This window comes from Myripristis murdjan, chromosome 23, assembly GCF_902150065.1.
Source record: "Myripristis murdjan chromosome 23, fMyrMur1.1, whole genome shotgun sequence".
Lineage (NCBI taxonomy): Eukaryota > Metazoa > Chordata > Actinopteri > Holocentriformes > Holocentridae > Myripristis > Myripristis murdjan.
The window spans coordinates 21438772-21463832 of record NC_044002.1 but is presented as its reverse complement, the minus strand read 5'-3'; the positions used below and the strand labels follow the sequence as shown (position 1 = coordinate 21463832).

Here is a 25061-nt window from a genome sequence, read left to right as displayed (position 1 = left end):
TTTTTTTTCTCCCTACATTTTAAACACCAACATCTGAACTTTCTGCTCCTGACATTTTCAAAACAAGCTTGTTACTTTAGTTTTAACACATTAAAGGAGAATTGCTGATTATTTTTATTTGGCATTGTGTGCTTTCCCAACATTTCACCTAAAGGGAAGGAACAATATCACACAGGAAACAAAAGACCTGGGCTGTCCTGCAGAGAAAAGCTTCAGGCTTAATTACAGCTAAGTACGTTCTCATGACAATCTTAATGTTTTGAGTTGTGTTGTACGCTGGAGCTCAATTAATGTTCATTATCTTCAGTATATTATTATTTTTTTTTAATGTTATTTGAAGTTAGAATGGGTTTAGTTTAATAGTCTTCGAACAATATTAATGTGACATGAGGTTCATTTAGCTTTGCACTTGTACTATTAAATCATTAATAATTAACAGAAACAGCCGATTGCTGAAAAAAGGGGGAAATGTAGAAATGTTCATGTACATTTTAGAACCTGTACACTGCAAAAAGTCAAAATCTTACCAAGATTATTTGTCTTATTTCAAGTAAAAATGTCTTATTTCTAGTCAAAATATCTCATTACACTTTACAATTTTGCCAATGGAACAAGCAAATTTTTACATGAAGTAAAAATTTGCTTGTTCCATTGGCAAAATTTGTTTCTTGTTTCAAGCTCATTTTCACTTTTTCAAGTAAATTTTCACTTGAAACAAGTAATTTCTGAGCTGATCATGCCTTATTTTAAGTGTAATGAGATATTTTGACTAGAAATAAGACATTTTTACTTGAAATAAGACAAACAATCTTGGTAAGATTTTGACTTTTTGCAGTGTACTTTTTACTTGTACTTGAGTAAAGTATCTGTATGTGTACTCTGTTGCCATCTCTGTTTATTGGTTCTTTAAGTTTTTTTGTCAGGACTTTCTTTGCCACAGCTCGGGATAACGGTACAAATTTCTCATAATGTTTTGCAGAAGATTTTTCCATATTATGCAGTTCTTATGTAGTTATGTGGCTGCTTCAGTGTGTGTAGGTCTGCTGTGTGTTGTGCTGTTTGTCGTACTTGATTTCATCTGTGCGGCCAGGACGGCCTGCGGGGTGAGAGACAGCAGGCACACGAAGTCGCTCACAGAGCAGTTGGCGTTTTTAGCGAAGGCCTTCCCCAGCTTCAGGGCGTCGTGCCTGCGAGAAAGAGAGAGAGAGACAGCATCACCGGTCAGCGCTGAGCTCGCAGGGAGCGCCGCAGCACAGCCCGACTGCTGAGGGAAATGCAGCAGCCAGGAAAAAAAAAAACACACACACCAAGAGCCACACAACACACACATGGACTTACAGGCTAAATCACACAGCCCAACAGTTTCCACAGGACTTTTCTTACCTCCATTCACTCAGAGCGACACCTGCTAGTCTTTGTTTCCCACAATCCCTTTCAGGTCTGTGTGTGTGTGAGTGTGTGTGTGTGTGTGCACATTGCCAGCTGCGGCTTTTCTCAAATGTCGCGAGCCTCATCTAAAGCAATGCTGAAATACCAGCATTCATCAAGAGCCATGTGTAACTTTCAATTGTTAAAGGCAGAATGAGTAGGATTTTCCTTAAAAACAATGAAGAGGCTCAGACAAAAATAATCCCTGTACTTCATCGCTTGTGAGCCACCAGCAGTGTGTGTTGGTGTGTGTGTGTGTGTGTGTCTGCAGAGACCCTGCCCTCTGCCTGGGGTTTCTTGTTTTCCTGAGCTCGTCTGGGCGTCGGCCTTCGGGCAGCGGGTGTGACGCTCCCAGCCAATCACAGTGCCAGATCGATAGCGTAACATCCAATAGAAAGCTATGAAAATCGCAGACACGGACCGCAGAAAAAAGAATGTTCTATTTGTGTTTACTTTTGTAGGTATTTTATGTCTGTTATATTTTGTTTATCATTCTTTGTTATTTAGGATGATAGTTGTTGTTTTCATTTTTTTTATATATATGTGTGACTGTATATGTTACATGTTTTTAATTTATTTAATTTATTTAATTTTATTTTTTTTTATTAGGTTTTGCTTGTAAATCTTTTGATTATATTGTATTTCTTATTTGACCCCAGGAAGAATAGTCACTACTGAGGCAGTGACTAATGGGGATCAACAATAAACAATAAACAATAAACAGCGAGACAAAACGCCGAAAAGACAAAGCTCGTTCCAGCTGGCTGACAAGAGAAGGAGTCTCAGGGAAACATTTGTAATTTATTGGCATGAAAATGATCAAGGCTCAGTGTTATTGCTGAGTCAGAGCAAAAAAAAAAAAAAAAAAATTTTAAAGTTAAAATAAGTAAATAAACACAGATACACACTGAAGGTATAAAATATGGTACATCTTCATGACACTGAGCGCTCTGAGGCATCACGGCTTTCACCTGGAGTCACCTGAGTGTGCATGATGGAAGGAGGATGTGTCCTTGACATTTTGTGCATTCAGTATTTATCTGTCAACAGCACACACACACACACACACACACACACACACACACACAGAGCTGAGAGTGCAGCCTCACCTGGTCTTCAGTGGGATGGAGAAGGGGAGGCTCTGGAAGACGGCCTGCTTGAACAGAGGCTTGCTGCTCTGGATCATCAGGTGGAGGCTGACCGACTGGGCACCCGCGCTCTCCCCGAATATTGTCACCTGGCACAAAACACACAGGGGCTCATATCTGGCAACCGGGCCGGTGTGTGACGTGTCGCACCGAAAGAAACCAACGAGACGAAACAGGAGAAAAGTCTAAAGTTTCTCTGAGTGGAGCTGCTCGCCGCTGTCCGGAGGAAAAGTATTTAAAAAAAAAGAGTATTTCCATCATCCACACACTTGAGCAGCACCTCATAACTAATTTGGCAGATTAGCATTACATGAGCTGGTGAAGCTGATAAATAAGCACACACACACACACACACACACACACACACACAAATTGGAAAACAGGATTCCCAAGAAGGCAACAAGTGACCTCTAAAAATAATTCAACAGAAAACAGAAGAAAGCGGTTTATTCTCAACGTGTTGCAATGAGTGTGGCCTGCATTTATATTTCAGCCATATGTGTGTGTGTATGTGTGTGTGTGTTTATGCTTTCTAGAAGCCTATGAATGCTGTAAAAGGTGTGTATTTGGAGGCTTTACTTCCCTTCCGATCGTTTTTGAAGATTAACTCCGCAAATAAGCAAAATTAAGAGTCAGAATTGATCAATTATAAGTTCATATCCTTTCCCTGACACAGTTTAAAGCAAAATTTGACTGTATTTCGGTTACACATTGAAAACAAATGTATAATCAGTAATACGTGACTTTCACATGGCCAAAGAGTACCGGACCGGCTGAACTTTATAAATTGTGTTCAAGCCTTGTGGTAACCGAGGAGCTGTTTTTTTTTTATTATTATTATTCTTACATATGCACATGTGTTTGAAATGTGCAGTGAGTTGGTAACCTCTGAACAGAAGCCATAATACCTGGAAATATCACCGCACATCCTGAAAAAGTGGCTTCCTTCCTACCTGGAAATGTCAAGGTCGTTCCAAAAGCACACAGAGAAAATGGCACAATAACCATATGGAGATTTTTCTTTGAAGTTAATCCAATTCAGCGCTTCAAAAGCCGCTGCCTGTGACTAATGCTGCAGTTAATGAGCCTAGGTTTGTGTGTGTGTGTGTGTGTGTGTGTGTGTGTCAGTGTGTGTGTGTGTGTGTGTGTGTGTGTGCACTTGCCTTGCCAGGGTCACCTCCAAACATAGCGATGTTCCTCTGGACCCAGAGGAGAGCCGCCTGCTGGTCCAGGATCCCATAATTCCCTGTGGCCGAGGTCTGGGGGGTTTTACCCGACACCAGGAACCCGAACGCACCTTCGATCGAGTATCAATACACATGATCAATACATGATCGGGGAGGCGTGACGGACACCGAGAAGACAGGACAAGACATTTCCTGACAGCATCACCGTTCTGTCATTTAAAATAATGAAATACTCACATTATCTCTCTCTCTCTCTCTCTCTCTCTCTCTCACACACACACACACACACACACACACATTGTACAATACACACACTATCATATGAACTAATGGCTTCCACGGGACCCCTGCTTGTGGCCTTTATCGAGACAACACATGCTTTCTCATACAGCTGAGATAAATAAAACGCCTGGTAACACTTAACACGTGGCGCCATCCCAGTGAATTAAAACAAAGCCACATTTTCACATAAATAAATATAATATAATATAATATATGTTATATCAGATTGCATTTATTCATCAGATATAATACAAAAGAAATGATGCATTAGTTGCTGCTCTAAAAATAGACTGGACCAGGTGCTGCATGTAGTTTGTTGAATTATGTGAGTATTTTCAAATTGGGATACAAGTTGCAAGCTTTTTCATCAAAATTATGTATTCTTTACTCCCTTTTAAGTGCATGAAATATTCTGGAGATCTTCAGAAAGTACTAATGCACAGCTCAGTGCTCTGGAATAAGTGATGAGTTGATCAATGGAAGATTAATCTATTCAAATTTCAATAATCATTTAGGATACATTACAAGTAAAAGTCCCAAACATTTGCTAATACTTTGGGTTTTTCCGTTTTGCAGCTGGTCAGACGAAAGAAACAATTTGAAGGCATCACTTTGGGCTCTGATCACTTCCCATGAGCTTCTGTTGTTATTTTTGACACTCTGTACATGAAATGACTTATTGAGAAATTAATTGATTGATTCATCAACAATGAAAATAATCATTGGATGCAGCCCTATGTAAGGAGGCTAATATTACTATGCACTTAAAGTACCTTTTTACATAGATTAGAAACTAGACTAAAGCCATTGCAAAGTTAATATTACTTGTACCTACAGTACTACAGAACCATATTGCATAGCATTCATATGAAAAATAAATCTACCATTTTTCTGAATTAATGAGATAATTATCTCTGAATTCTGAGTGAAAGGGGGGGAAATTGCTCTGTTTTTTTCTCAGTTATTGATAAGGCAGAATTAATTTGTATTGTCAGACTTCTGAGGTAATTATCTCATTAAGTCAGAAAATTATGGCAGACTTTCTTTTCTCAAGTGAATCCATTGGGCCTCCGTACAATCTGCCTCCATATTCTGCTTGTAGAACTGGTTTTAAAGTGAAATAAGACCAAACTCCCTCACCGAGTCGGTACTCCAGGCTCACGACGACGGTGTGGGTGAAGTTGCTGATGAAGCGTCCGTCGTACAGCGGCTTGGAGGCCGAGCCGGCGATGAAATCCCCGCCGTGGATCCACACCATGACGGGCAGCGGCCTCCGCAGCGGCGAGCTCAGGTTCACGTCCCGAGGGACGAAGATGTTCAGGTAGAGGCAGTCCTCGCTCACCTGGGGGGGGTGAGAGCACACAGGTTAGAGTCCAGGAAAGACATGAGACAGAGAAGAAAAAGCCTACAAAAACTAACACGTTCATTCATTTTCCACTCATTAAGAATCAACCTTTTGTTCAGTTTTGGTGTCAAAAAGGCGACAAAGTGATGTTTCCTTGATACGATACAGACATGACAAACCTAATGGCGTTTTTTTGTCTTTTTCATGAAGAACATCCCATCCTCCACCAGAAAGGTTCTGGTTCTCAAACTGGTCTGGTTCAACGTGGAACCAAGGAGCAAACTAAGGAACCATCAGTTTTAGGAGAGGAACCACCACATCATCGACGGTGAGCGTGAACAGGAGAGGAAAGAAAATACTGACCCAGCCTGCCGGTTCCAGCTGAGCTTGTAGTTTTACTTTTGTAATCCTTTCTCTGACACAGAAGTAATCGCTGTAGTTGAGTTGAACTTTACTGAGAATAGTTTTTTTTTTTTTTTTCCAGGCCAAGTTACTGAAGTCCAGAGAAAAAGACAAGAGGAAAAGGCAGGAGGCAGATAATAATACGACGCCCGCACGGCCTATAGTTAAAAAGCCTTTATTCTGCTGGCTACATCATTCTTAAAATATTAAAACCAGACAAAATGTTTCACCCAGAAATAGTCCAAGATGTCACTGTTTTATGGCTGCACCATTCATCCAGCAAACACAAAATATCTACATGTCTTGTGCGCCATTTTACACACATTTCCCTGTAACTCAGCAAGACGTGCTTGGTATCTTTGGAAACCTTAGGATCTCCGCCAGAATTAAAAAATAAAGTTATGTGTGTTTGAATAAAGCTCAGCTGCACAGCATAGATTCATAATGACAAACCCACCAATGGGACCGGACCAAGCTGGTAGATGTCGATTTAAACTGGTTAGTAAACTTTCTGAGGCTCCAACACCATGAATGCCAAAATTTAAAAAAAAAAAAAGAAAAACCCATTGGCATTTTTTCAAATTCATATTTTCACCATAATTCTTCTTTTGTCTTTCTGTTTGTGTCTTCATTAAATTAGATGATGCTTCAAAAAAACTGTTTCTTTGGCTCCACCCACTGACATTTGAACCAACCAGTAAGATTTCAGCCTCCAGAGTTAAGTGCTTATACAATTAAAACTCCAATCTGCTCCATTTTCAAAGCGTGAAGGCCCTGGCTTTTGACCTGCAAATGTGAAGTGAAGCTGATTCTCCCTTTGTACTCATTTAAAGCCACTCTACATGAGATGCCAAATGCCTAACTATCAAAAAAGATAGAAAGTGAGACATTGTGATTGCAAAGTGAGGTTGTAATATGTCCTTCCTTACCGTCTGAGGACACTCGTCTGAAATGGGCCCGCTGCAGCCCTGCATGCACGCGGCCCGGGGGAAGGAGGCGTCGTGAACGCCCTGCCACGGAGTCACGGGTCGGGGAGGCTTCCAGCGGTACGCGCCCACCGGGGGGTCTGCGTATGGGATCCCATAGAAAACATGGGCCTTATCCACAGTAACCCCCTTGATCACGCCATCCTTGGTCAGCACCACAGGGCTCGGGTCGGGGGTCCTGTTTGCACCCTGACCGGCCGTCTTGTCCTTGGTTTCCTGGGTGGGGGAGAGCACCTCTGGGTGTCCCCGCTCCTTCCGGGAGTTTACCTCAAAGTCTCGGTCGATGATGAACGGCTCGTCTCTCACCAGCAGCCCCGGGGAGAGTCTTCTCAGGAAGCTGACAAGGTCGATGTCATCATCATTTTTCGTCGCCTCTCCAGAGGACAAAGCCACACTCAGCGAGCACAGCAGCAGCGCACGCAGCCAGCTCTCCATACCGAGGCAGAAAACACTCAGAGTTCCCCCGGAGCCACACAGAAAAGCTGCAGTCCCCCCTTAAGCCCGAAGCCTCAAGCTTTCTCTGTGTGCTCTTGTGACTCCAATTTGGCCAACGCTGGCGTCCAGAGTCACCAGACAAAAGCTGCCTTGTGTGCGGCCTGTGGGGCTGGGAGCCGTCCAGCAGCCAGACTCATGACAGCTGGTTGTGGCCCCTGTGATGGCGGCCCACTAATAGAGGACAAGTCGCCTTTCCTTTGCCTAATTGAATCATGGATGTACCCGAGTCACACACGTCCACGTTTGGCTGCAGCACCGGCATTCTTTTCATCCGGCGTTTGCTTTCAAGAGGGGACGGTTCATATTCAAGTCAGCGGTGACGAAACTAAACTTGTTTGCGGTTTATTTCGAAGCAAATTCTGCCTCATCATGTTCATCCATACTTCAGCTTTCTAATGTTTGGAGTAGGGAGAAGTGTCTGTTGCATCAACACAGATGCATGCAGCTATATTTCATGTTCTCATAGAAAGATAAATAGATGTACTTTATTGATCCCAAATTGGGAAATTGATGTGTTCCAGCAGCAGGTTGTCCACACATTGCCCAGGAATAATACTAGGCTACCCAAAACACACCAGTCAACACTAGAAGAGAGAAATATATATCTTTAAACGACAAACACAAGAAAAAATAAAATAAATAAAGTAGCTCAATACAAAGAAAAAAAACTTTTGACAGGTGAAATTGTGATTGATGATGTGGAGTGTAATTTTATACATCAGGTACTTTAATGCCCTCCTGGCTGATCTTATCTTATATTACACATCCACGGTATTTCCAAAATTAGGTGGATTTTACCTTTTTCCCACTGCCAGTGACAACATTTCACCAACAAATGATGGACAGCTCTCTATAAAGTCAGATTATGGGTAAAAATAGACTGTTCAGATAAAAGTGTGTTATCAGTATCATGTCTGTGTGGGTAGGGCTGAGTGTTTAATCTAATCAGCAGTGGCTTGTGTTTTGATGTCAGTAGCCTATTTGTTTTCAGTGAGGCGGTATCTGAAAAAAAAAAAAAATGCAGCTCTCCATTATGTGATGGAGTTTGGATTTGTTATCACCGGCTGTGTTCATGAGCTCTACTGAAAACATGAACGTTGGTTTGAAGGAAAATGTCCAATCAACTGAGCAAAAACTACAATTAACACCAGTCATTTGGAGAAATAAGACTCCTCAGCTGCAAAGGTTACAGTTACTACAGGAGTGAGGAGATATTTTTAACTATAGTGTGTGCTTACAAAACTAACTAAACTAAAATAAAAAAATATACAGAAAATGTCTTTAGTTTTTGTCAGTTTGGTCAAATTTGGATGTGCTGATGTTTATTGAGACTGGAATGTCCTCATGTTGTATTTGTATTAAAATATCTATATTTAAATCTTATCCTTGATAAATAAAAAAACTAACTGAAACTAGACTGAACTTCAAATAAAAATAAAAAGCGAAATTAAAAAATAATAATAAAATGAAGTAAAAACTAATGAAAAACAGAAATTGTAATAACTGATTAGCTGTTATCCTCCTTAAATTTAATTTAGCCTTAAAAGTATGAGTCCATCCAGAGGTTCCTTAGGTTAAGCCCAGCTCAAAATAACTTTTGCCAATTTAATCCAGAGAATTCAAGCCATGATGATGCATGCATCCACATGCCCAAACTTTCAACACTTTGAAAAATGCTTGATAAAATAGATTTTCCTAACTAGGTGCCGTCAAAAAATGTGACTCCACTCTGCCCCCTAGTGGCCTGGAGCTGCATGACATCCCCAATTTATCCAAGCATGGTGTTTTTAATTTGTATTTTATTGTGCAGTTATCGTTTTAAATCATGACATGCGGTATTCTCTTTGTTCTCTTTTATACAGGTCATCATTTTGACAAATTTTACCGAGTAAATTCCAGCTGAGTCGAGTGTGATGCCGCGTGCAGCGCACACCTGTCCCTCATAATGAGTCTGTCACAGCCAGCCCGTCCTCGGCTTTAGTAAACACACAACCATGATTCCCATTGCTGAGATTAAAAAGAAAATGTAAGGCGGCCTACTTTAATATCTCTGCAGTTAATTCAATATCTTACTTTTTTTTTTTTAACAACAGGTATAACAGGTGAATCTTTTATGTTTTCAGGAGCTGCGTTGCCTTTTCCTTCATCTTCTTCATCCTCGTGCCCTGCTCCTTACCTCCCGGTGAGTACCGCTCCTCACGCGCCACGCACTGCACCTCACACACCTGTGCGTTTCCTTAATTTTCTTCCCATTGAATTTTCCCTCAGGAAGTTGCGATGATTTTTCCTTCTCCATATGTTGGATGACCAGAGGCGACACTTTTGAAAGGTAGCTTCACATGTATATTCTTCAATTTACGCCCTAATCCGATTTTATTCCGAACTCCGTTGAAAAAAATGTGTCAGTTCTGATGTTGATTTGCTCATCGGCGAAGCCAGAAACAATTTAAATTATTGTAGTTTCTTGTAAATTCGCCATATTAATGACTACTAGGTGGCATTATGCTTAAATAAAAACCTCAATTTTTAAAGTATGTTTCCTTCTGCTCGTTACAGCTTTATTTTCGTTAGGCACCACTTATAAAAGTAAAAAAAAAACAAAAAACAAACAAAAAAACATTCAAATGAGCGCTAGTTAATATATAGCTTATGTCGAATGAAAGAGTGGCTCGTAATAATATGTAAAAACTATAAAGTCATGTTTTATCAGCTGTGTTCCTTAACAGTAAACTGTCAAAATTTTCAATGGAGTTGGGGGCTTCACTGTTTCCAGGGCGGATGGAAACATTTGGCTGAACGACGTCGCGCTGAAAGCGGTCAGGAGTTTGGCTGAATTCACCTCCTTGACTGTGTCTCCGACTGTGGAGAACAAACTCTCACTGCAGTATGAAGGCTCGGTCCACAAATGGGCTTTCTCTATTACCCCGAGTAAGTCGCCGCTTTCTATGCGTTTATTTCTGTCAGTCCAGAGTAAATTATTCTTACATGCACCCTGATGTAATATTGTGATTGGAGGTGAAATTCAGTCTCTGTTTGAAGGTGCAAGCTCCATTGAAGTCAGAGGCCTGCAGAAGCCACAAGAGCATCCGTCCAGTGCCACTCGGGTACTCCTGTTGACACAAAAACATACTTTAATATTTATGTATGGACATTATTTGGCATTCATTCACATCCTCTTCACCTCACATGACTTTCATCCGTCTCCCTCCTGTTTCTTGCCCCTCTTTCATCCAGGAAACCCTGCAGCAGCTGAGTGCCACCGAGGTGTTTGCGTGTGAAAACGGCACGTTATTCTTCCACCAGGATGAAAACTTCATCCTAGCCATTGGTGAGATGCATGTTCTCTTGTGTCTTCTTTAAATAAGGTCATATTGCCTGGACTCACTTCTTCGGGAGGCTAGTTTGGAGGTTAAGATTAGAAATAAATCTAATTTTTTAATGGTGTTATGGATGTGGAAGTGAACCTACAAGTCTGCCTTGTCCCAGGCCACACGCTGCGTCTCCCCGTCGGCCTGGAGTCCAGGGGTCCCTCGATGCTGCTGGTCTCCTGGATGGAGAGCCGTCCGGCCGCTGCAGATGCCGGCGACACACACTCCGTGTCCCTCTACCTCACTGAGCTGGGCGCCTACACCGCCGTCAGCAGGAACGCCACCGCCCTCGACCACTACCTCTTCAGCGGCCTTGGGTCCTGCAGCCCCTACCTGGCCTGTGTGGAGCTGGCAGGCACCCAGTCGCTCACCTGCCTCTCCACCGTCACAGGTAAGGACCCTGAAATGCTCATGTGGAGTTAAAGTTTAGTTTCAGATAGTTATTAAGAAGTAGGGCTGCAGCTGGTAATTGTCTCCACTGTGGATTAAAATCTATTGGTTTGTTTCACTTAATCATTTTAAAAATGCCAAATACAATGACAAAGTTTCATCACAACCCAGTGTGACGTCTTCAAATTGCTTCCTTAGTCTGCTGTCTTAATCTAGAATTAATTTTACAATCATATAAACAGAGAAAAGTAAGACAGTGTTAGCATGTCAGTGATTTTAGTGCAGCTGGAATCAGCAAATATTTAGGAATGGGGAAAAAAAAAGTGGGGATATAGGAGCGCTGTGTGGGTCCTAAAATCAGGCAAACGAGAATCAGGTGCTCTTTGGAGAGGGTTAAAACGGTGGAAAATATATTCGAGTTCATCTCGTTTTTAAATAAACATCCTGTGTAGAATACGAATGACAAATTTAAAGAATATCCATGTTGAGAAAATATTTTAAAAAAGCCTTTATTATTACATGGCTGAGTACGATTTACAAAACTGGCTGCTGACCAGTGCATTTCCAAGAGCCTTCATCGGGTTGCAAAGTAGATGACAGCAAGCACATGTCATTTTATTGCAGCATAAATCAATATAATGTGTTAGAAAAGCCTGTGCATTATGAGGGGTGTAGTATAAAACATCTCATGTCAGTCCTTAGTTTAGAGCCAATTTTTGAATCATATGAACAGAGAAAAGTAAGACAGTGTTAACATGTTAGTGAGCTCAGTGAAGCTGGGATTACTAAACATTTGAGTGTTTTTACATGATAAATGACCGTCAAAATTAAAGTCCATAAATTATCTGATAATTAATCAACTTAATTGTTTCAGTGCTGTGGTCGAGGAAAGGATGATTTGAGTTTCTTCCCTGTGCTTGGATGAAAGAGACAACTGGATACCCATTATGTGCTTTTTGTGTGGCTAATGCCGCTGTATTTGGCTGCTTGGCAGGATATAACACACACACACACACACAACCATTCTTCACAATTACTGCTTTTCACCCTTAAAGGCAGACTCTGCAGTTTCAAATGGGAGGGCACAGCATTTTGTTTACTGATGTTAAGGAGGAGCCTGGGGAGAGATAAAACCCCTCAGATTCATACCGAGACACTTTTAAATGCTTGTCTTGAATCTTGAATGTTTTGATGTCAAATGTGCTCAAAAACATAACAAAAAATTAGCTAAATGCTCTTATATTTGGGGTTATGATGTGGTAAAAGAGATCTCCTGAACTCCTGAGGCATTTCTAAGTTCTTTTCTTTTGAGATTCGGGTGGTATTCATCACTTTTTACATCATAACAAGGTGAGGTGCCCTCCCCTTTGAAACTGCATAGTCTGCCTTTTGTTACATTTTACTGCAACAATTAGTCAAATAATCAATTAGCTGTCAACTATTCAAGTAATCGCCAACTAATTTGATAACTGATTCATCGTTTTAAGTCATTTCTATGAGGGAAATTTCCACACTCTCTGATTCCAGCTTCTCACATGTGGATATTTTCTGGTTTCTTGAGTCCTCTTTGACAGTAAACTAAATATCTTTGGGTTGTGGGAAAATGTGAGCAATATGTTTCACCATTTTCTGCCATTTTATGGACCAAAAATGTAATCAATCAGTCAAGAAAATAATCAGCAGATTAATTGATAATGAAAATAATTTAGCTGCAGGTCTAGTTTTAAGTAAAATGATGAATACAGGACTTTTATTTGGTGCCTTTACTTAAGCAAAGGATTTTAGTGTTTTCAGTAAAGGATTTTAGTGCAGGCATGCTACCTGGGAGTAATGTGAGATAATAGCCTTGACATTATGATGAATGCTCTCTTTGGTGCCGTTGAGTCATTTGAACTCTCCCACGTGCCTCTTTAACTTTCACCTTTTATATCGCCCGTGTAATTTGCTCCTGTCGTTTTTCCTCCAGACCCGGACGAGCCGGGACTCTTCCAGGTGACGTCGTGGAACAGCAGCAGCATCACGGTGGCCTGGGACTCGCCCGACAGCCGCCAGTTCTCCGTCTTCCTCCTCACCGCCTTCTACCTCGACGGCACCGACCACGTCACCCAGGAGCTCCCGTTCTGGCAGCGGGGCGACAGGTCGGCGTTCACCCTGTCTGACCTGGCGCCCTGCAGCAGAGTGAAGCTCGGCCTGCAGACGGTGTGCCAGGCAGGGCCGGAGACCCGCCACAGCAAGATGGTGCTGATCGACGGAAACTCCGGTGAGCTCTACGCGGCGAGATCCGGCCAGGCGAAGGTTTAGGAAGACATGCAGGCTGGCCAGATGTGGCCTGCAGGAGAGGCCTGATGCCGACCGGCGGCTTTTTTATTCAAACAAGATTTTGTCCATATAAAAAGTAGCCTATTTTTCTAAAAAAAAAAAAGGTCTTGAAAAAGAGGGGTCGTCTTAAAATCAGGGTCGTGTTTTATGCCGGTCAATATGGTAGTCTAGAAAACTGGTGATTTTTTTTTTTTGAGGACGCACTTTTCTTTTTCTTCCTTTCTTTCTTTCTTTTTTTTTTTTTTTTTGCAAAAACCGTCCCTGGGCTAAGCAGTTGTCAACCTACTAATCTCCAATGCTATAGGCCTATTATATGCGCTCTAACTATCACTCTATCTATCTGCAGTGCCGTGCAATGTCCCGATTGCTTGGCAGTACCAATTAAATGTGTTCTTCCATAATTATGAGAGACTGAGAGTGACAATGATTATATCACATGAGCCATTGTGAAACAACTATGATTCATGGTCACACACTATTAGAGTAGCCTAATATAATTAAATTGATTATATCTTAATGCATTTATTTTCATTTTATTTGAATGTAGCATAATTTGAAATTAGTCCATATACTAACAGGTGTTGAATTAACAAAGTCATTGGTTTACGATTGGAGTCATTGACTAATAGTAATTTCACAAAGTTGAGCAGCAGGGCACTGGATTAATTTAAGCTTGACTTCTAGCCTGGTCCAGAGCAGGCTAAGGCTTAGGCTAAGTTTCCATGGTAACTAAAGTGGGATTACTTTCATGAAACCGAGTTCAGGCTAATTATAGCCAGGTTTACTGGCCAGGTTAATCTCGCAAGATAATCCACCTTTCATGAAACCCATTAATCCCTAATCCTGGCTAGATTAAGCCAGGATAGCTGCTAAATCCAAGTTTAAAGCCTAATCTAGATTTCGTGAAATAGGCCCCAGGCATGAGTCAGTTTCTGTTTACTTACACCACCAACAAAAGAGAGCATTTGTTTTTTATGGTTGGTGGCTCAGGAAGGAGGGAAAGAGTGAAATATATACAATAAATGGATTAATTTCAAAGATATAAAACATAAATGTTCCCAAGTGGGGCTGTTCGGCCACAGCAGCAGTAAAAGCAGTAAAATATGGATATAAATAACATTAAATCATGTAAAATGTATTAGAAATAATGTTCCAAGTAATAACAACAAAAAATGTTGACTATAATAAATAAATAAATAGAATATACTGAAGATAGTAATAACACAGCACCTTCATTATGTTGGGATCTATTTGGTGACAAAGTGCTGTAATTTCTGTTTTTTTAATGTGCTACCTTTCCTTCAGTGCGCTTTGTTTACTTCAGTGTATTCTTATTATTTCTTAGTGATTTTATACGCTATATAATTGTCGTCTAAAAAAAAAAACCCACAACTGTGATGTTTACATGAAAGAGCACTCCAACATCGACGGCCTGCGACAGACGTCGTCCGGCCCCGACAGCTACACGCTGAGCTGGGATGGGAGGAACACCTCGTCCATCTCCATGTTCAGAGTCTACCACGAGGGGGCGCTGCAGGCCTCCACACTCATCACCAACCACACGGTGGGGGGGCTGCAGCCGTGTCAGCCGTACCTGGCCAGGGTGGAGGCGCTGTGCGGAGAGGGCGTCGTCATGAGCACCAAGACGGTCGCCGCACACACAGGTACAGGATGGTGAGGCACGCTGGATGTTAGCGTTCATTTCTGCATCTCAAAGCAAAATTTTGCCACGGTTCATGTTGATGTCCAGTTCTTCTGCTTATGGAGCCGTGTGGGCAGTGGCTACATGTACCAGGATGCATTGCGTGTGAGTTTTAATGTCCATCAGCCAAATCCTTCCAAAATCCTTTCGGCTCTGTGTACAAAAAGTCAGAATGACGTCTTAAAAACTTCCTTCTGCGATCAGAAAATCTAAAAAATGACAAATTATATTTGACTTATTTTATCTACAACAAACATGCCTTCACGAGAGACAAAGAGAGTGAGAGGGAGGGCAGCATTGGTCGAGCGAGCTATAGAAAGAATGGCGAGAGCGAGCAGTGACTGCATGAACAGAGCAGTGAATCAGAATTTTTTTTTTTTCTCTGATTGTTGCGGTTAAGTTTGCAAGCCAAGGGAACAAAGACGTTTGGTTTTTGAGCGTCACTTCGAGATTTTTCATCGGTGCCCCAGAAAACATTGACAACAAGTACAGGCGTTTTTCACACCATATCCTTAATTCAGATAGAGATAAGATTGAAAATTGGTATTCCGACAAGTATTCTTCAAGAAAATATGTCAAATCTGAGCTGGTTGACATTTTAAAATAAATAAATAAATAAAAGCTTATCAATCAAAATCACTAAGTGGTGCTGCTGTCTGGTAGGGTCACTGAAATGTGAACAGGACGTGACTTAAAGTAACAGTTCACCCAAAATACAAGAAAAAAAATGCACTTACCCTTGAGGAGTCAAACCATCCAGATAGCATTTTTTTTTTCACGATTTCCATCCCCTCTAGGAAGAAAATTTATCCCGTGTTTGTCGAGCAGCTGAATCACCATTAAATATGACGCTCAGATCAGCTAGTAGTAGTGAAGTCAGACGTCTTCTTGCGTAGTAAAAATCAAAATGATGGGTTTTATTCACAGTAACACAATTTATTTTTGAAAATTAAGCAGTGGTTACCAGTTAACATGATCACAGTGTCGAATGAGGCATTTCAAGTTGACAAGAGGATAATTTCAAACTGTATTAATGCCATGTAATCCTGCTCTTCCGGTTTTTCTGATATGACATGAATGCATCTTTGGATCCCAGGAATGTACAGGTGACTTGAGTTTCTGAGTAATGATGTCCTTCAAACTCAAAATTACAAACTCTTTTCCAGCTGTATTGTGAATTTTTCATCCAGCTGTCAATTGGCCTTGAGTGTCTAATCTGTCTTGTGTGTATTTACAGTAATCTGTGTGTTTCGTCCAGGACCTCGAGGTGTGTCCGACCTCACTTATCGCCCCAACAACTCCACCGCCATGTGGACCCCCGGCACCCCTCACCGGGCCACCGTCACCTTCCTGTACAACCTCACTTTGGAGAACGGGACCGCCGTCCGGAGCAGCCGCGTGTCCGAGCCCGAGCTGCGTCTGCCGGGCTTGGCGGACGGAGAGACCTACCTCCTCGACGTGCGGGAGGAGTGTGGCGGCCGGTGGAAGTCGAGCCCCTCCCTGCTGAGTTTTGACGCCGTTGATGTGACCTCAGAGCGCCTCGTGCTGCCGGTCGGACCCGACAGTGACCTGGGTCAGTCTGAGGCTCCCGTTCTGGTGGCAGTGGTCATATTTACACAACCAGTGGCCACTTTATCAGCTCAACCTGCACAATCTAATCCAATCTAATCCAATCCAATCCAGCTGTTGTGCCATAAACTTTCCTTTCCTGTTGCCTCTAATGCTCAGATTTTCTTGTTGTCACAGTAACAGAGGTGTTCATTCACTTCTGTGTTTGGCATTGAACTCATAGTTAGTGCTGCTGTTGGACTGGACTACATTTTACTGACAGGTGTTTCCACTATTCTGTCCCACCTCATGTACATGAATGGTGGAGGACAAAAAATTGGAAACACCTCTCAGTATAATGTAGTTCAGTCCAAGACCTCAATAATACTTCAATAATAAACAGAGAATTAAATTTACAAATTCTCCACTGATACTGAGTGTGTATATAGATAGATGCATTGACAGATATAAAGGTATGTGTATTGGAAAAATACTATGCAAAATCACTTCTTAAGTAATCCAATTTATTTTCATCCCATTGAATCCTATGGTAGTGTTCAATGTGATGCCAAAGAAAATTTTCAAATAGCATTCCTTCAAAGGTTTCATGCCTAATTTGATGAGTTCTTACATTAAATTTGCTTGTTACCATCAGTTTACACAGCAGGACTGTATCACCTTATCCCAAAATCAAGATACCAGCACAAGGCACTGGCTAATCATGTGATTATTTTTTGAAATATACATTAATAGCAGGTGATCATTTTTCCTTAAACATGAATCTGTAGGCAGTTAAAATCACGTATTCATGGTAACAGTAGTTCATGTTAAAGCTGAACTAACCTGTAAGCCCCGTGTTGCTGCTGCAGAGCTGCAGTCTGACTTCAGCCCGGACTTGGTGATGGTCGTGCCGTGGCTGTTCACCGGCGAGCTGCAGGACACCACGTCAGAGCCCAGAGTCCAGATGGAGAAGGTTATCAAAAATAAGGTGAGGGGAAAAGACGGATTTTTATTCATTGTCTTGTCTGTGTCTCATAGTTTTCACGGGTCTTTGGGGAAAGTCTATACATCATGGACAAAAAGCTGGTGGGGAATTTTGAAAGATTAATAACAGAAGCAAGGTTACGATAATTTTGCATTTTTCATTAGTTTTTATTTTTTACTCCATTTTGACTTTTCTTTTCAGTTTCAGGTCAGTTTTAATAAGGTTTTGAAGTGGGTTTGCCAGTTTAATGTGGTTTTTATATTTTGAAAATACTTATTTAGTTTAGTTTGTATCAATTTCAGTGTTAATTTTAGACATTTTTGTAATATGGGGTATTCAGTGAGGTGTCGAGGATGTGAAAAGGTCAGAATTAAAAACAGAATTAAAAAGTATTCACTTAGGACAAATGAATAACCAAATAAACTGACACACAGAAACCTATGACATTTTCTCTCATAATTTTAGTTTATTTTAGTTTTGTTAGTTATTGTTTGTTAATTTATTTTTATTTCAGTTAATAAATATATTTTTTCTCACGTTTTTAAATTAGTAACATTGAAGAGGAGCTTCATTTTGAGATGAGACAGCTGCGCGTGATTGTCATGATTTTGAGAATACAGCCATCTGTGTGCTTTAAAAACGTGTGTTGACTTTTATTTTGAAACTCGTGTGCAGTATAACCTTTTGGGATGAGGACGTCGTCTCGTAGTTTTCCTTTGCGTGTCCTTCAGGTGCAGCAGATGTTGGGAGGTTTCCACCGAGCAGCCCGGGTTCAGCTCGGCGCCGTTCAGCCTTTAGACGAAGACGGAAGAACCCAAATTGTCCTGAAGTCTTTTGATGCCTCCGTGACGGACGCGGACGTGCCGCTTCCTGTCGCAGATCAGCTGGACCACATTCAGTCGCTGCAGCTGCCCAACATCACCGTCTCACACGGGGTCGTCTCCTGGGACGGTAGGAGGCGGCTAAAACCAATCAGTCAATCAATCAATCAAAGTTGTTTCAGAGCTTTTGGGCCTGAAAAAGTCTTAGTCAGTCCCCAAACCCATTTACAAAAAAATGTTTAGCAAGATGTCATCACTGGTAATAATCCAAAAAGACTGGGACTGCAACGAGTGATTAATTTCAGTGTTGATCAATTTACGGTTTGTTTTCCAGTCAATCATTTAGTATTTAAAGTGTCTAAAAAATTCATGTCCAAAGTCTTCAGATTGCTTCCTTGGTTTGACCAGCAGCTAAAAAATCCGAAGTGTTAGTTTTATAATGATGTGATGATGATGACAATAATAATTACAAACTTTATTCATATAGCACCTTTCACTCAGTAAGGCTTTACAATACAAAAATTACATTTCTGTTATTTCACATGTAATTTCATATCTAAATAGACATATGTACCTAAAAATAGGGATAGAATGCCATAAGTCATGCAAGATTAGGTGGAAAATCAGTGCAGTTTTCTCCAATACTGTGTCCTCGTTTATCAACAAAGGGGAACGAGACAAAAATAAAAACAAGATGAAATACACAGAATGCATAAAATCTTAAACGATCAGTAAAAGCTGTGGCAGATATTATAAGACAGTCTTAGCATCTTAGTGATCTTTGTGAGGCCTGAATTAGCAAATGTTTGGAATTTTGTTACTTAATAAATATTAAAACGGTGAATTATCAAAATTATAATTGATTAAATGTGTTTTTTAACAGGCTTATTGTTTCATCACTAGTTAAATTTTCGATTCATTATTTTTGCGGTCAGGGAACTAAACAGCCAAGCTACCCTGCTTCTGAATGTCATTTCATATCAAACTGGAAAAACTCTGTTTTCTGTTTTTTAATTTTTTTTTCTCATCTATTCTTCGTTCAGGTCCAGATGAGTGTGCTTCCTCCAAGCAGAGTGTGTGTCCCTCTGATTCTCTGTGCATCAACACTCTGGGCTCCTACATGTGTGTGTGTCGCCATGGTTACTACGATGTGGCGTCCGCCATCGTGCCGTCTGTCGCCTCACCTCCAGTCTGCAGCAGTGAGTCGCAGTCAGCAAACACAAGCTGCTTACCCAAATGTGGAAATATCAAATTAGGAACTTAAAGGAATAACGCCAACGTTTTGGGCAAAATACGCTTTTCCTGACTTACATTTCCAAACTGAGACAAGATGTTGGACACCATTTTCTCCTCTGTACGTCCTGTAGTTCAGTTCCTATGGGTTGCATTTCATGTTAGCTTAGCATAAAGACTTGAAGTCTGTAGGGGTCGTTAGCCTTGCTCTGTCAAAGTCGAAAAATAAACCATACAGCAACTCCAAAACTGTTTTATTTACACAGTGTATCATGTGGATTTGAAATACACGTCTTGGAATTAAGAAAAAACAAAAGCAAGAGTCGTTTTAGGAGAAGTGAGATGGTGGAACTGTTATTATAAATGCATTGAGCAACTTTAGAAAAATAAACACAAGAAATAAAACTAAAGATATATATTTCTCTCTCCAGGAGTTGATAGGTATATTTATCTTCCTGTGCAATATCTGGACAACCTGCTGCTGTAACACAAGAATTCCCCAGTTTGGGATCAATAAAGTTCATCTGTCTGTCTGTTAAAGTGTGATGTTTGCCTTGTGCCGCTCTGCCTCTCGCCTCCAAACAGAGAAAGGGCTTTTCAGCCGCTGTCAGGACAAGATGATCTCAGGCGGCGTAGCAAAGGCCTACCTGGTGTCTCTCTTGGGGGGGAAGGTGGACGTCGAGCTGAATGACGGGCGCTGCGTCGTGAACGAGAGCGAGACCTCCTACTACTTCAACACCTCGCGCAAAACCTCCGAGTGTGGAACCAGGAGGCTGGTGAGTGGCAGAAGGAGGTGGTGTTTCTGGTGTAGCTGTCGTTTCATCGGGCTTTTCTCTGTCCGACACGAATTGAGGCAGCAATTTGAATAGGTTAGGTTATGAATTTATTCTCCGCAATGTGGAAAATGTATTTAGCTTTACCACAATCAACATGGATTACAAATAAAAGTAGTAAATTTAAAAAAAAAAACAGTAAATTGGGAGGGCTTTGAATTCAATCATAAACAGTTCCAGTGTAAAATTCTGCAAGCATAAAGCCAAGAGGTGAGGGAGTGACCCTAAATGACTGAATATGAGTTGACTAATTTAACAGTTTAACTGGATTTGGGACATATGATTTCTTGAGGTCATTTTTTCTGGATCTCGGCAGTTTAAAGCATTTTCCTGCTCAAATTTTGGGTACAACAGATGGGATGGATCACCCGCTGGCCATGATAACCACAATTTGTATTCTCCCTTTTCTTTTTATTTATTTTTGTTGTAAATAAATATACACTACACTAGGCCTGTAAAAATATGCCTGTCTAATCCACCTGAATCACCAAGTTAAATTTCCAACATGTAAGAGCATCCCGTCCCCCGTGACTGAAAGAGAAATCTTGATGCACAAACAATGATAATCTTGTGAAAAATGAAAAATTTATTCTAGGTCTTACCACGCCAAAAATAAACAGTGCAGATGCAATAAAAGATCCTCAGACAGCATTTAGGATGGTGCCTGAACACTGAGAAATGCGTTTACATATCTGCAAGCTTATTTATAGCTACCTTATGTTTGTCATTGCCTGTCGTGTGCTGTTTGTTTGTTTGTTTTTTTGGCATTGCAAGAATAAAAGTTTAATTTTTCACAAGGTGATTCGGTCCTGCCCCCCTTTTAGAAGCCCTTCTTGTGCTATTTTTTCGTACAGATACCTGGAAATCTTGGTGTCACAAATTCCACAAATTTAAACGGTTATCTCCTGCTGCCACTAGGGGCCGCCAAAGTGCCACGTCTCCTAGAGCCACTTTAAACGGTCTTTTTTTCCTCTTTGTGTTGCCACTTAGAAAACACAAAGTGTGTGTATGTGTGTGTGTGTGTGTTTGTCCAGGTGAACAAAACACACATTGAGTACCAAAACACTCTGAGTGTGACCTTGAGCAAAGAGCACGTCATCTCCCGCCGGGACCTGCAGGTCGTCTGGAAGTGCGTCTACCCGCGAAACTACGTCCGCAACGCTCAAGTCAGTGTGGATTTGGAGTGGTGAGACGAGCAGATCACAGTTCCTCCAGCACTGCGGCATTAATCGACGAGAATAATGTCAGGTTTTTGTTCGATAAATGTGTTGGAGTGCAGGAGTCGGAGTCAGTGATCGAGTCATGACCCTCACAGTCGTGGGTCATGTCCCGTTTGCTGTTGCGTAAACAAATGAAACCACCAGTCAAAGATTAGCCAGGATTTATCTAAACACTTTTAGGCTTTATATTCATTAATTCAGCCTTTCTGAAAGTTTTTGGAATTCATATTGGGCATATGAAATATTCCTCATCTTTTCAAAGCTTTCCACAGCTAACTCTTTTGCAATCATAGGCTAACCAGCATCACTTTATTTTTCAGCCTGCACACCCTGTAGTTACTTGGAAGAAGAGAGTAACAAGCATTATTTTGTTGTAATTAACCCATAACTATTCAAGAAATCCCTCATTATTTTATGTATTAATTGTTACGATACAGTCCCACAGGAATTTGGTTTTGTTACCCTTTTGTTTTTTATATACAAAACATAGTTACACTGTAAATTATGGGCTGTAACTTAAAATGCTACCTTACAATTTACCCTTGGTATCTTATTTATATCTTATTTCTAAGGCAGATTTTTACATTTCTGTTTCTGTTTCTTATAATTTAATTCCTCTCTTGAGAATTTGAGCAAGTGCAGCTGGCCCAGTTTCCCCTCGGGGATCAGAGTTTTTCTGATTGTGATGCTTTAAGAGGAAACGCGGTGTGTCCTTGTTCAGGATCTCCTCTCTCTCCCTGGTGGAGTTCAACTCGTCCCTGGAGCTCGGCCCGGCCTTGGCCCTGTACAGCGACGAGTCCTACACCCACAGCTACCGGGACGCCGTGGCCTTGGCCCTCGAGGACACGCTGTTCTTCCAGGTGGCTCTGCGGGCCAACAGCTCCTTTATCGCAGACGTTGTCCTGCAGGTGGCGTCGTGCTGGGCCACAGAGAGCCCCGACCCACAGGACCGAGTCCAGGGCCTGTTCCTCCAGGACGGGTGGGTAACAAAATGACTCTGCTGATTCCTGCTTTGATTCTGATTCTCACTGTACCTGATGATTTATCAAAGCCGAGCGAACAGGCGTGTGCAATTACCTGTAACCACAAAGCACACACCCATAGTGACAAACCCACCACCCAAGTGCCAATGCACATACAACCAAGTGCATGTGAGCAACCTACATAGGTAAAGGCATTTCTAATGGACTTTAGCAAGAAGGTCAGCAGCAGAGAGGTGAGTTTCTCCTTCTGAAGCTAGCTGTGAGTTTGATGACCTTATCAAATTCCACTTTGTTTAATTTAGTAACAAAGAATTCAAACTCTCAGATCTATCAGATATTAACTATCAGAAAACTATCAGATTTAATAACAAGGAAATCCTGGTGATTTGAGCCCAGAATCACAATCTTCTCATCAGCATCTGGACTTTGAAGAGACTTTGTCCGATTCAGAAGAAAACAATATTGTGATTCTGGGCTAAAATCACCAGGATTTCCTTGTTATTATTATTAGATAGTATAGGTGTTTTTTTTTTCTTGTAATTTTGTGACTTTATAATCTTTGATTTTTTTTAATTTTTTTTTTCCTTCATAAATTTTTGAATTTTTTCATCATAAATTTACCTCTTTAATCTCAAAAACTTTGAGTTTTTTCCCCCCCGGCTTTGTTTTTTTTTTTTTTTTCTCCGATAACTAGTTTCAAACTTGCTGGCCAGCAGTTGTTGTCGAGAAAAACACATCATCCTAAAAGTCAGAATGAGTGGGATTTATCGTTGTGGTTCGTAAACACAGCATTCAGAGTTGCCCTCCCCCCTCCCTGGCTAAAATAACCCCCAGCAGTGAGTTTTCATTTCCTAGGATGATGATGGATGGAACTTCACTGTCCTAGGAAAAAATTTTACACTCCGGCTCCTCGTTTCTGTAGACACACACACCAGCACACACTGCTAGAGGCTCGGAGCTGATGCCTGAGAAGGATTATTTTTGCATGAGTTTATACATTGTTTTTAGGAAAATCTGATTATCTGACAAAGCGGCTCACCCCCTGCATTTCCCCCTCCCTCCCCCTCCAGCTGCCCTCTTGACGACACCTTCCAGTGGCGCTCGGCGAACGGCGCGAGACAGGAAAGCAGATTCTCCATTCGGATGTTCACCATGCCCAAAGGCCTACCCCTCTACTTCCACTGCCTGGCCCAGATATGCGGGCACGCCGAGGACTGCACCACGGTAAACTGAGCGGGAATCTTAACTCACCTGTGATACACCTGGGTGACGCGGCTGTAGGTCCCAGTATGAGCTTGATATCCACACAGTGATGTACACAGCTGATTTGGGGGAAAAAAAACTAAACTTTTTTTTCTGTTTGAGCTGTGGAGGAGAGTCACTCATTGATCATTTTGTTGACCTTGTAGAACTGCAGCAGCCGGCAGCTCAGCAGGCGGTCGCTGAGCAAACGGGACGTTCATGGTAAACGAGCCGTCGTCGTGTCCGCCGGACCGCTGCTGGTCGCCGGGGAGGCCGAGTCGGGAGTCTGGCCGTCCGACTGTGAGTTGATGAAGAACCGTGAGCGTTTTCTAACCTGAGTCTCTGTTAAAATAAGAATGAGATCAGAGGTTTTAATGATCATTTCTCGTGATGTTGATTTGTGATTCACAGTTCATCTGTGGTTCATTCTGCAAAACCTGAGGGGGCAAAAAGTGTGTGTGCTGTAATTTTAGATTATTTTAGACCCCATGAATTAGACTCTTGCTGTTTTATTTGATGTAAATCCAGTTGAAACCGGATGTTTGGGTGGGACATGGAGCAGGGGCGGATCACTCACAAGCGCAAACCAACAGGATCTCAGTTTGGTGGAGAAACACGATTTTATTTGAAGGGATAAGGCGGATTTTAGGGGTTTTATTGGTTGAATTTTTTATTCACACCCACTTGTGCAGGTTGATGTCACTGTTTAAGATACTCTGGAAGTAGACGGCATGTGAGGTCATTTCATGGGGACTTTAAGTTTCTAATTTTTGGGGAGTTTACAGAACGAGTGTCTTGATTCATGCAACATGATCTATCATTTAACGTGCTGCATCTAGGGAAAAAAAAAAAGCCAAATCATCTCCCAGTTCAGTTCAGTTGTTTGAGTATGAACTAAATGACAGATTAAAAATTCACGGTGTATACCTGTGCTTTGAATACAGGATGAGCACAAAACGACTAACCCGTTGTCGTCCTCCTTGCAGGGACTGATCACATGACCATGATCTCCGTGGTGGCTGGATCAATAGGCGTTTTGGCGATCACGCTGCTCGGCGTGAGCGCAACGAAAGCCATCATGAGCTACTACGAGCAGCTACGGCTGCAATAAAACGCTCGATACACCACCTCTGTCTGCAGCGAG

General features: G+C 41.5%; 2 protein-coding genes across 3 annotated transcripts in view; one reads left to right on the top strand and one right to left on the bottom strand.

Annotated features, from left to right (window-relative positions):
- Positions 1 to 7532, bottom strand: part of LOC115355078 (cAMP-regulated D2 protein) — a 21322-nt gene extending 13790 nt beyond the window's left edge. Inside the window, exons 1-5 of the mRNA XM_030045729.1 lie at positions 6722 to 7532; positions 5186 to 5387; positions 3740 to 3873; positions 2538 to 2665; positions 1069 to 1187 (exon numbers count right to left, since the gene is read on the bottom strand). Of these exons, the coding sequence (XP_029901589.1) occupies positions 1069 to 1187; positions 2538 to 2665; positions 3740 to 3873; positions 5186 to 5387; positions 6722 to 7213 (1075 nt within the window). The 5' untranslated portion in view covers positions 7214 to 7532. The remainder of the gene's footprint in view (positions 1 to 1068; positions 1188 to 2537; positions 2666 to 3739; positions 3874 to 5185; positions 5388 to 6721) is intronic.
- On the top strand, positions 6886 to 25061 carry LOC115355077 (uncharacterized). 2 transcript variants are annotated; one of them, XM_030045726.1, is made up of 20 exons: positions 6886 to 7589; positions 9136 to 9299; positions 9397 to 9455; positions 9542 to 9602; positions 10047 to 10201; positions 10313 to 10377; positions 10508 to 10601; positions 10760 to 11032; positions 12998 to 13291; positions 14763 to 15014; positions 16311 to 16625; positions 17470 to 17588; positions 18317 to 18536; positions 19450 to 19605; positions 20225 to 20415; positions 21507 to 21658; positions 22414 to 22671; positions 23746 to 23899; positions 24085 to 24217; positions 24904 to 25061. In XM_030045726.1, exons 2-20 carry the CDS (start codon positions 9268 to 9270, stop codon positions 25026 to 25028), a joined length of 3108 nt encoding a protein of 1035 aa, XP_029901586.1. In that variant the 5' UTR covers positions 6886 to 7589; positions 9136 to 9267; the 3' UTR covers positions 25029 to 25061. The 2 variants fall into 2 exon arrangements, with proteins under 2 accessions (XP_029901586.1, XP_029901587.1); XM_030045727.1 differs by lacking the exons at positions 24085 to 24217; positions 24904 to 25061 and having other exon boundaries at positions 21507 to 21638; positions 23746 to 23893.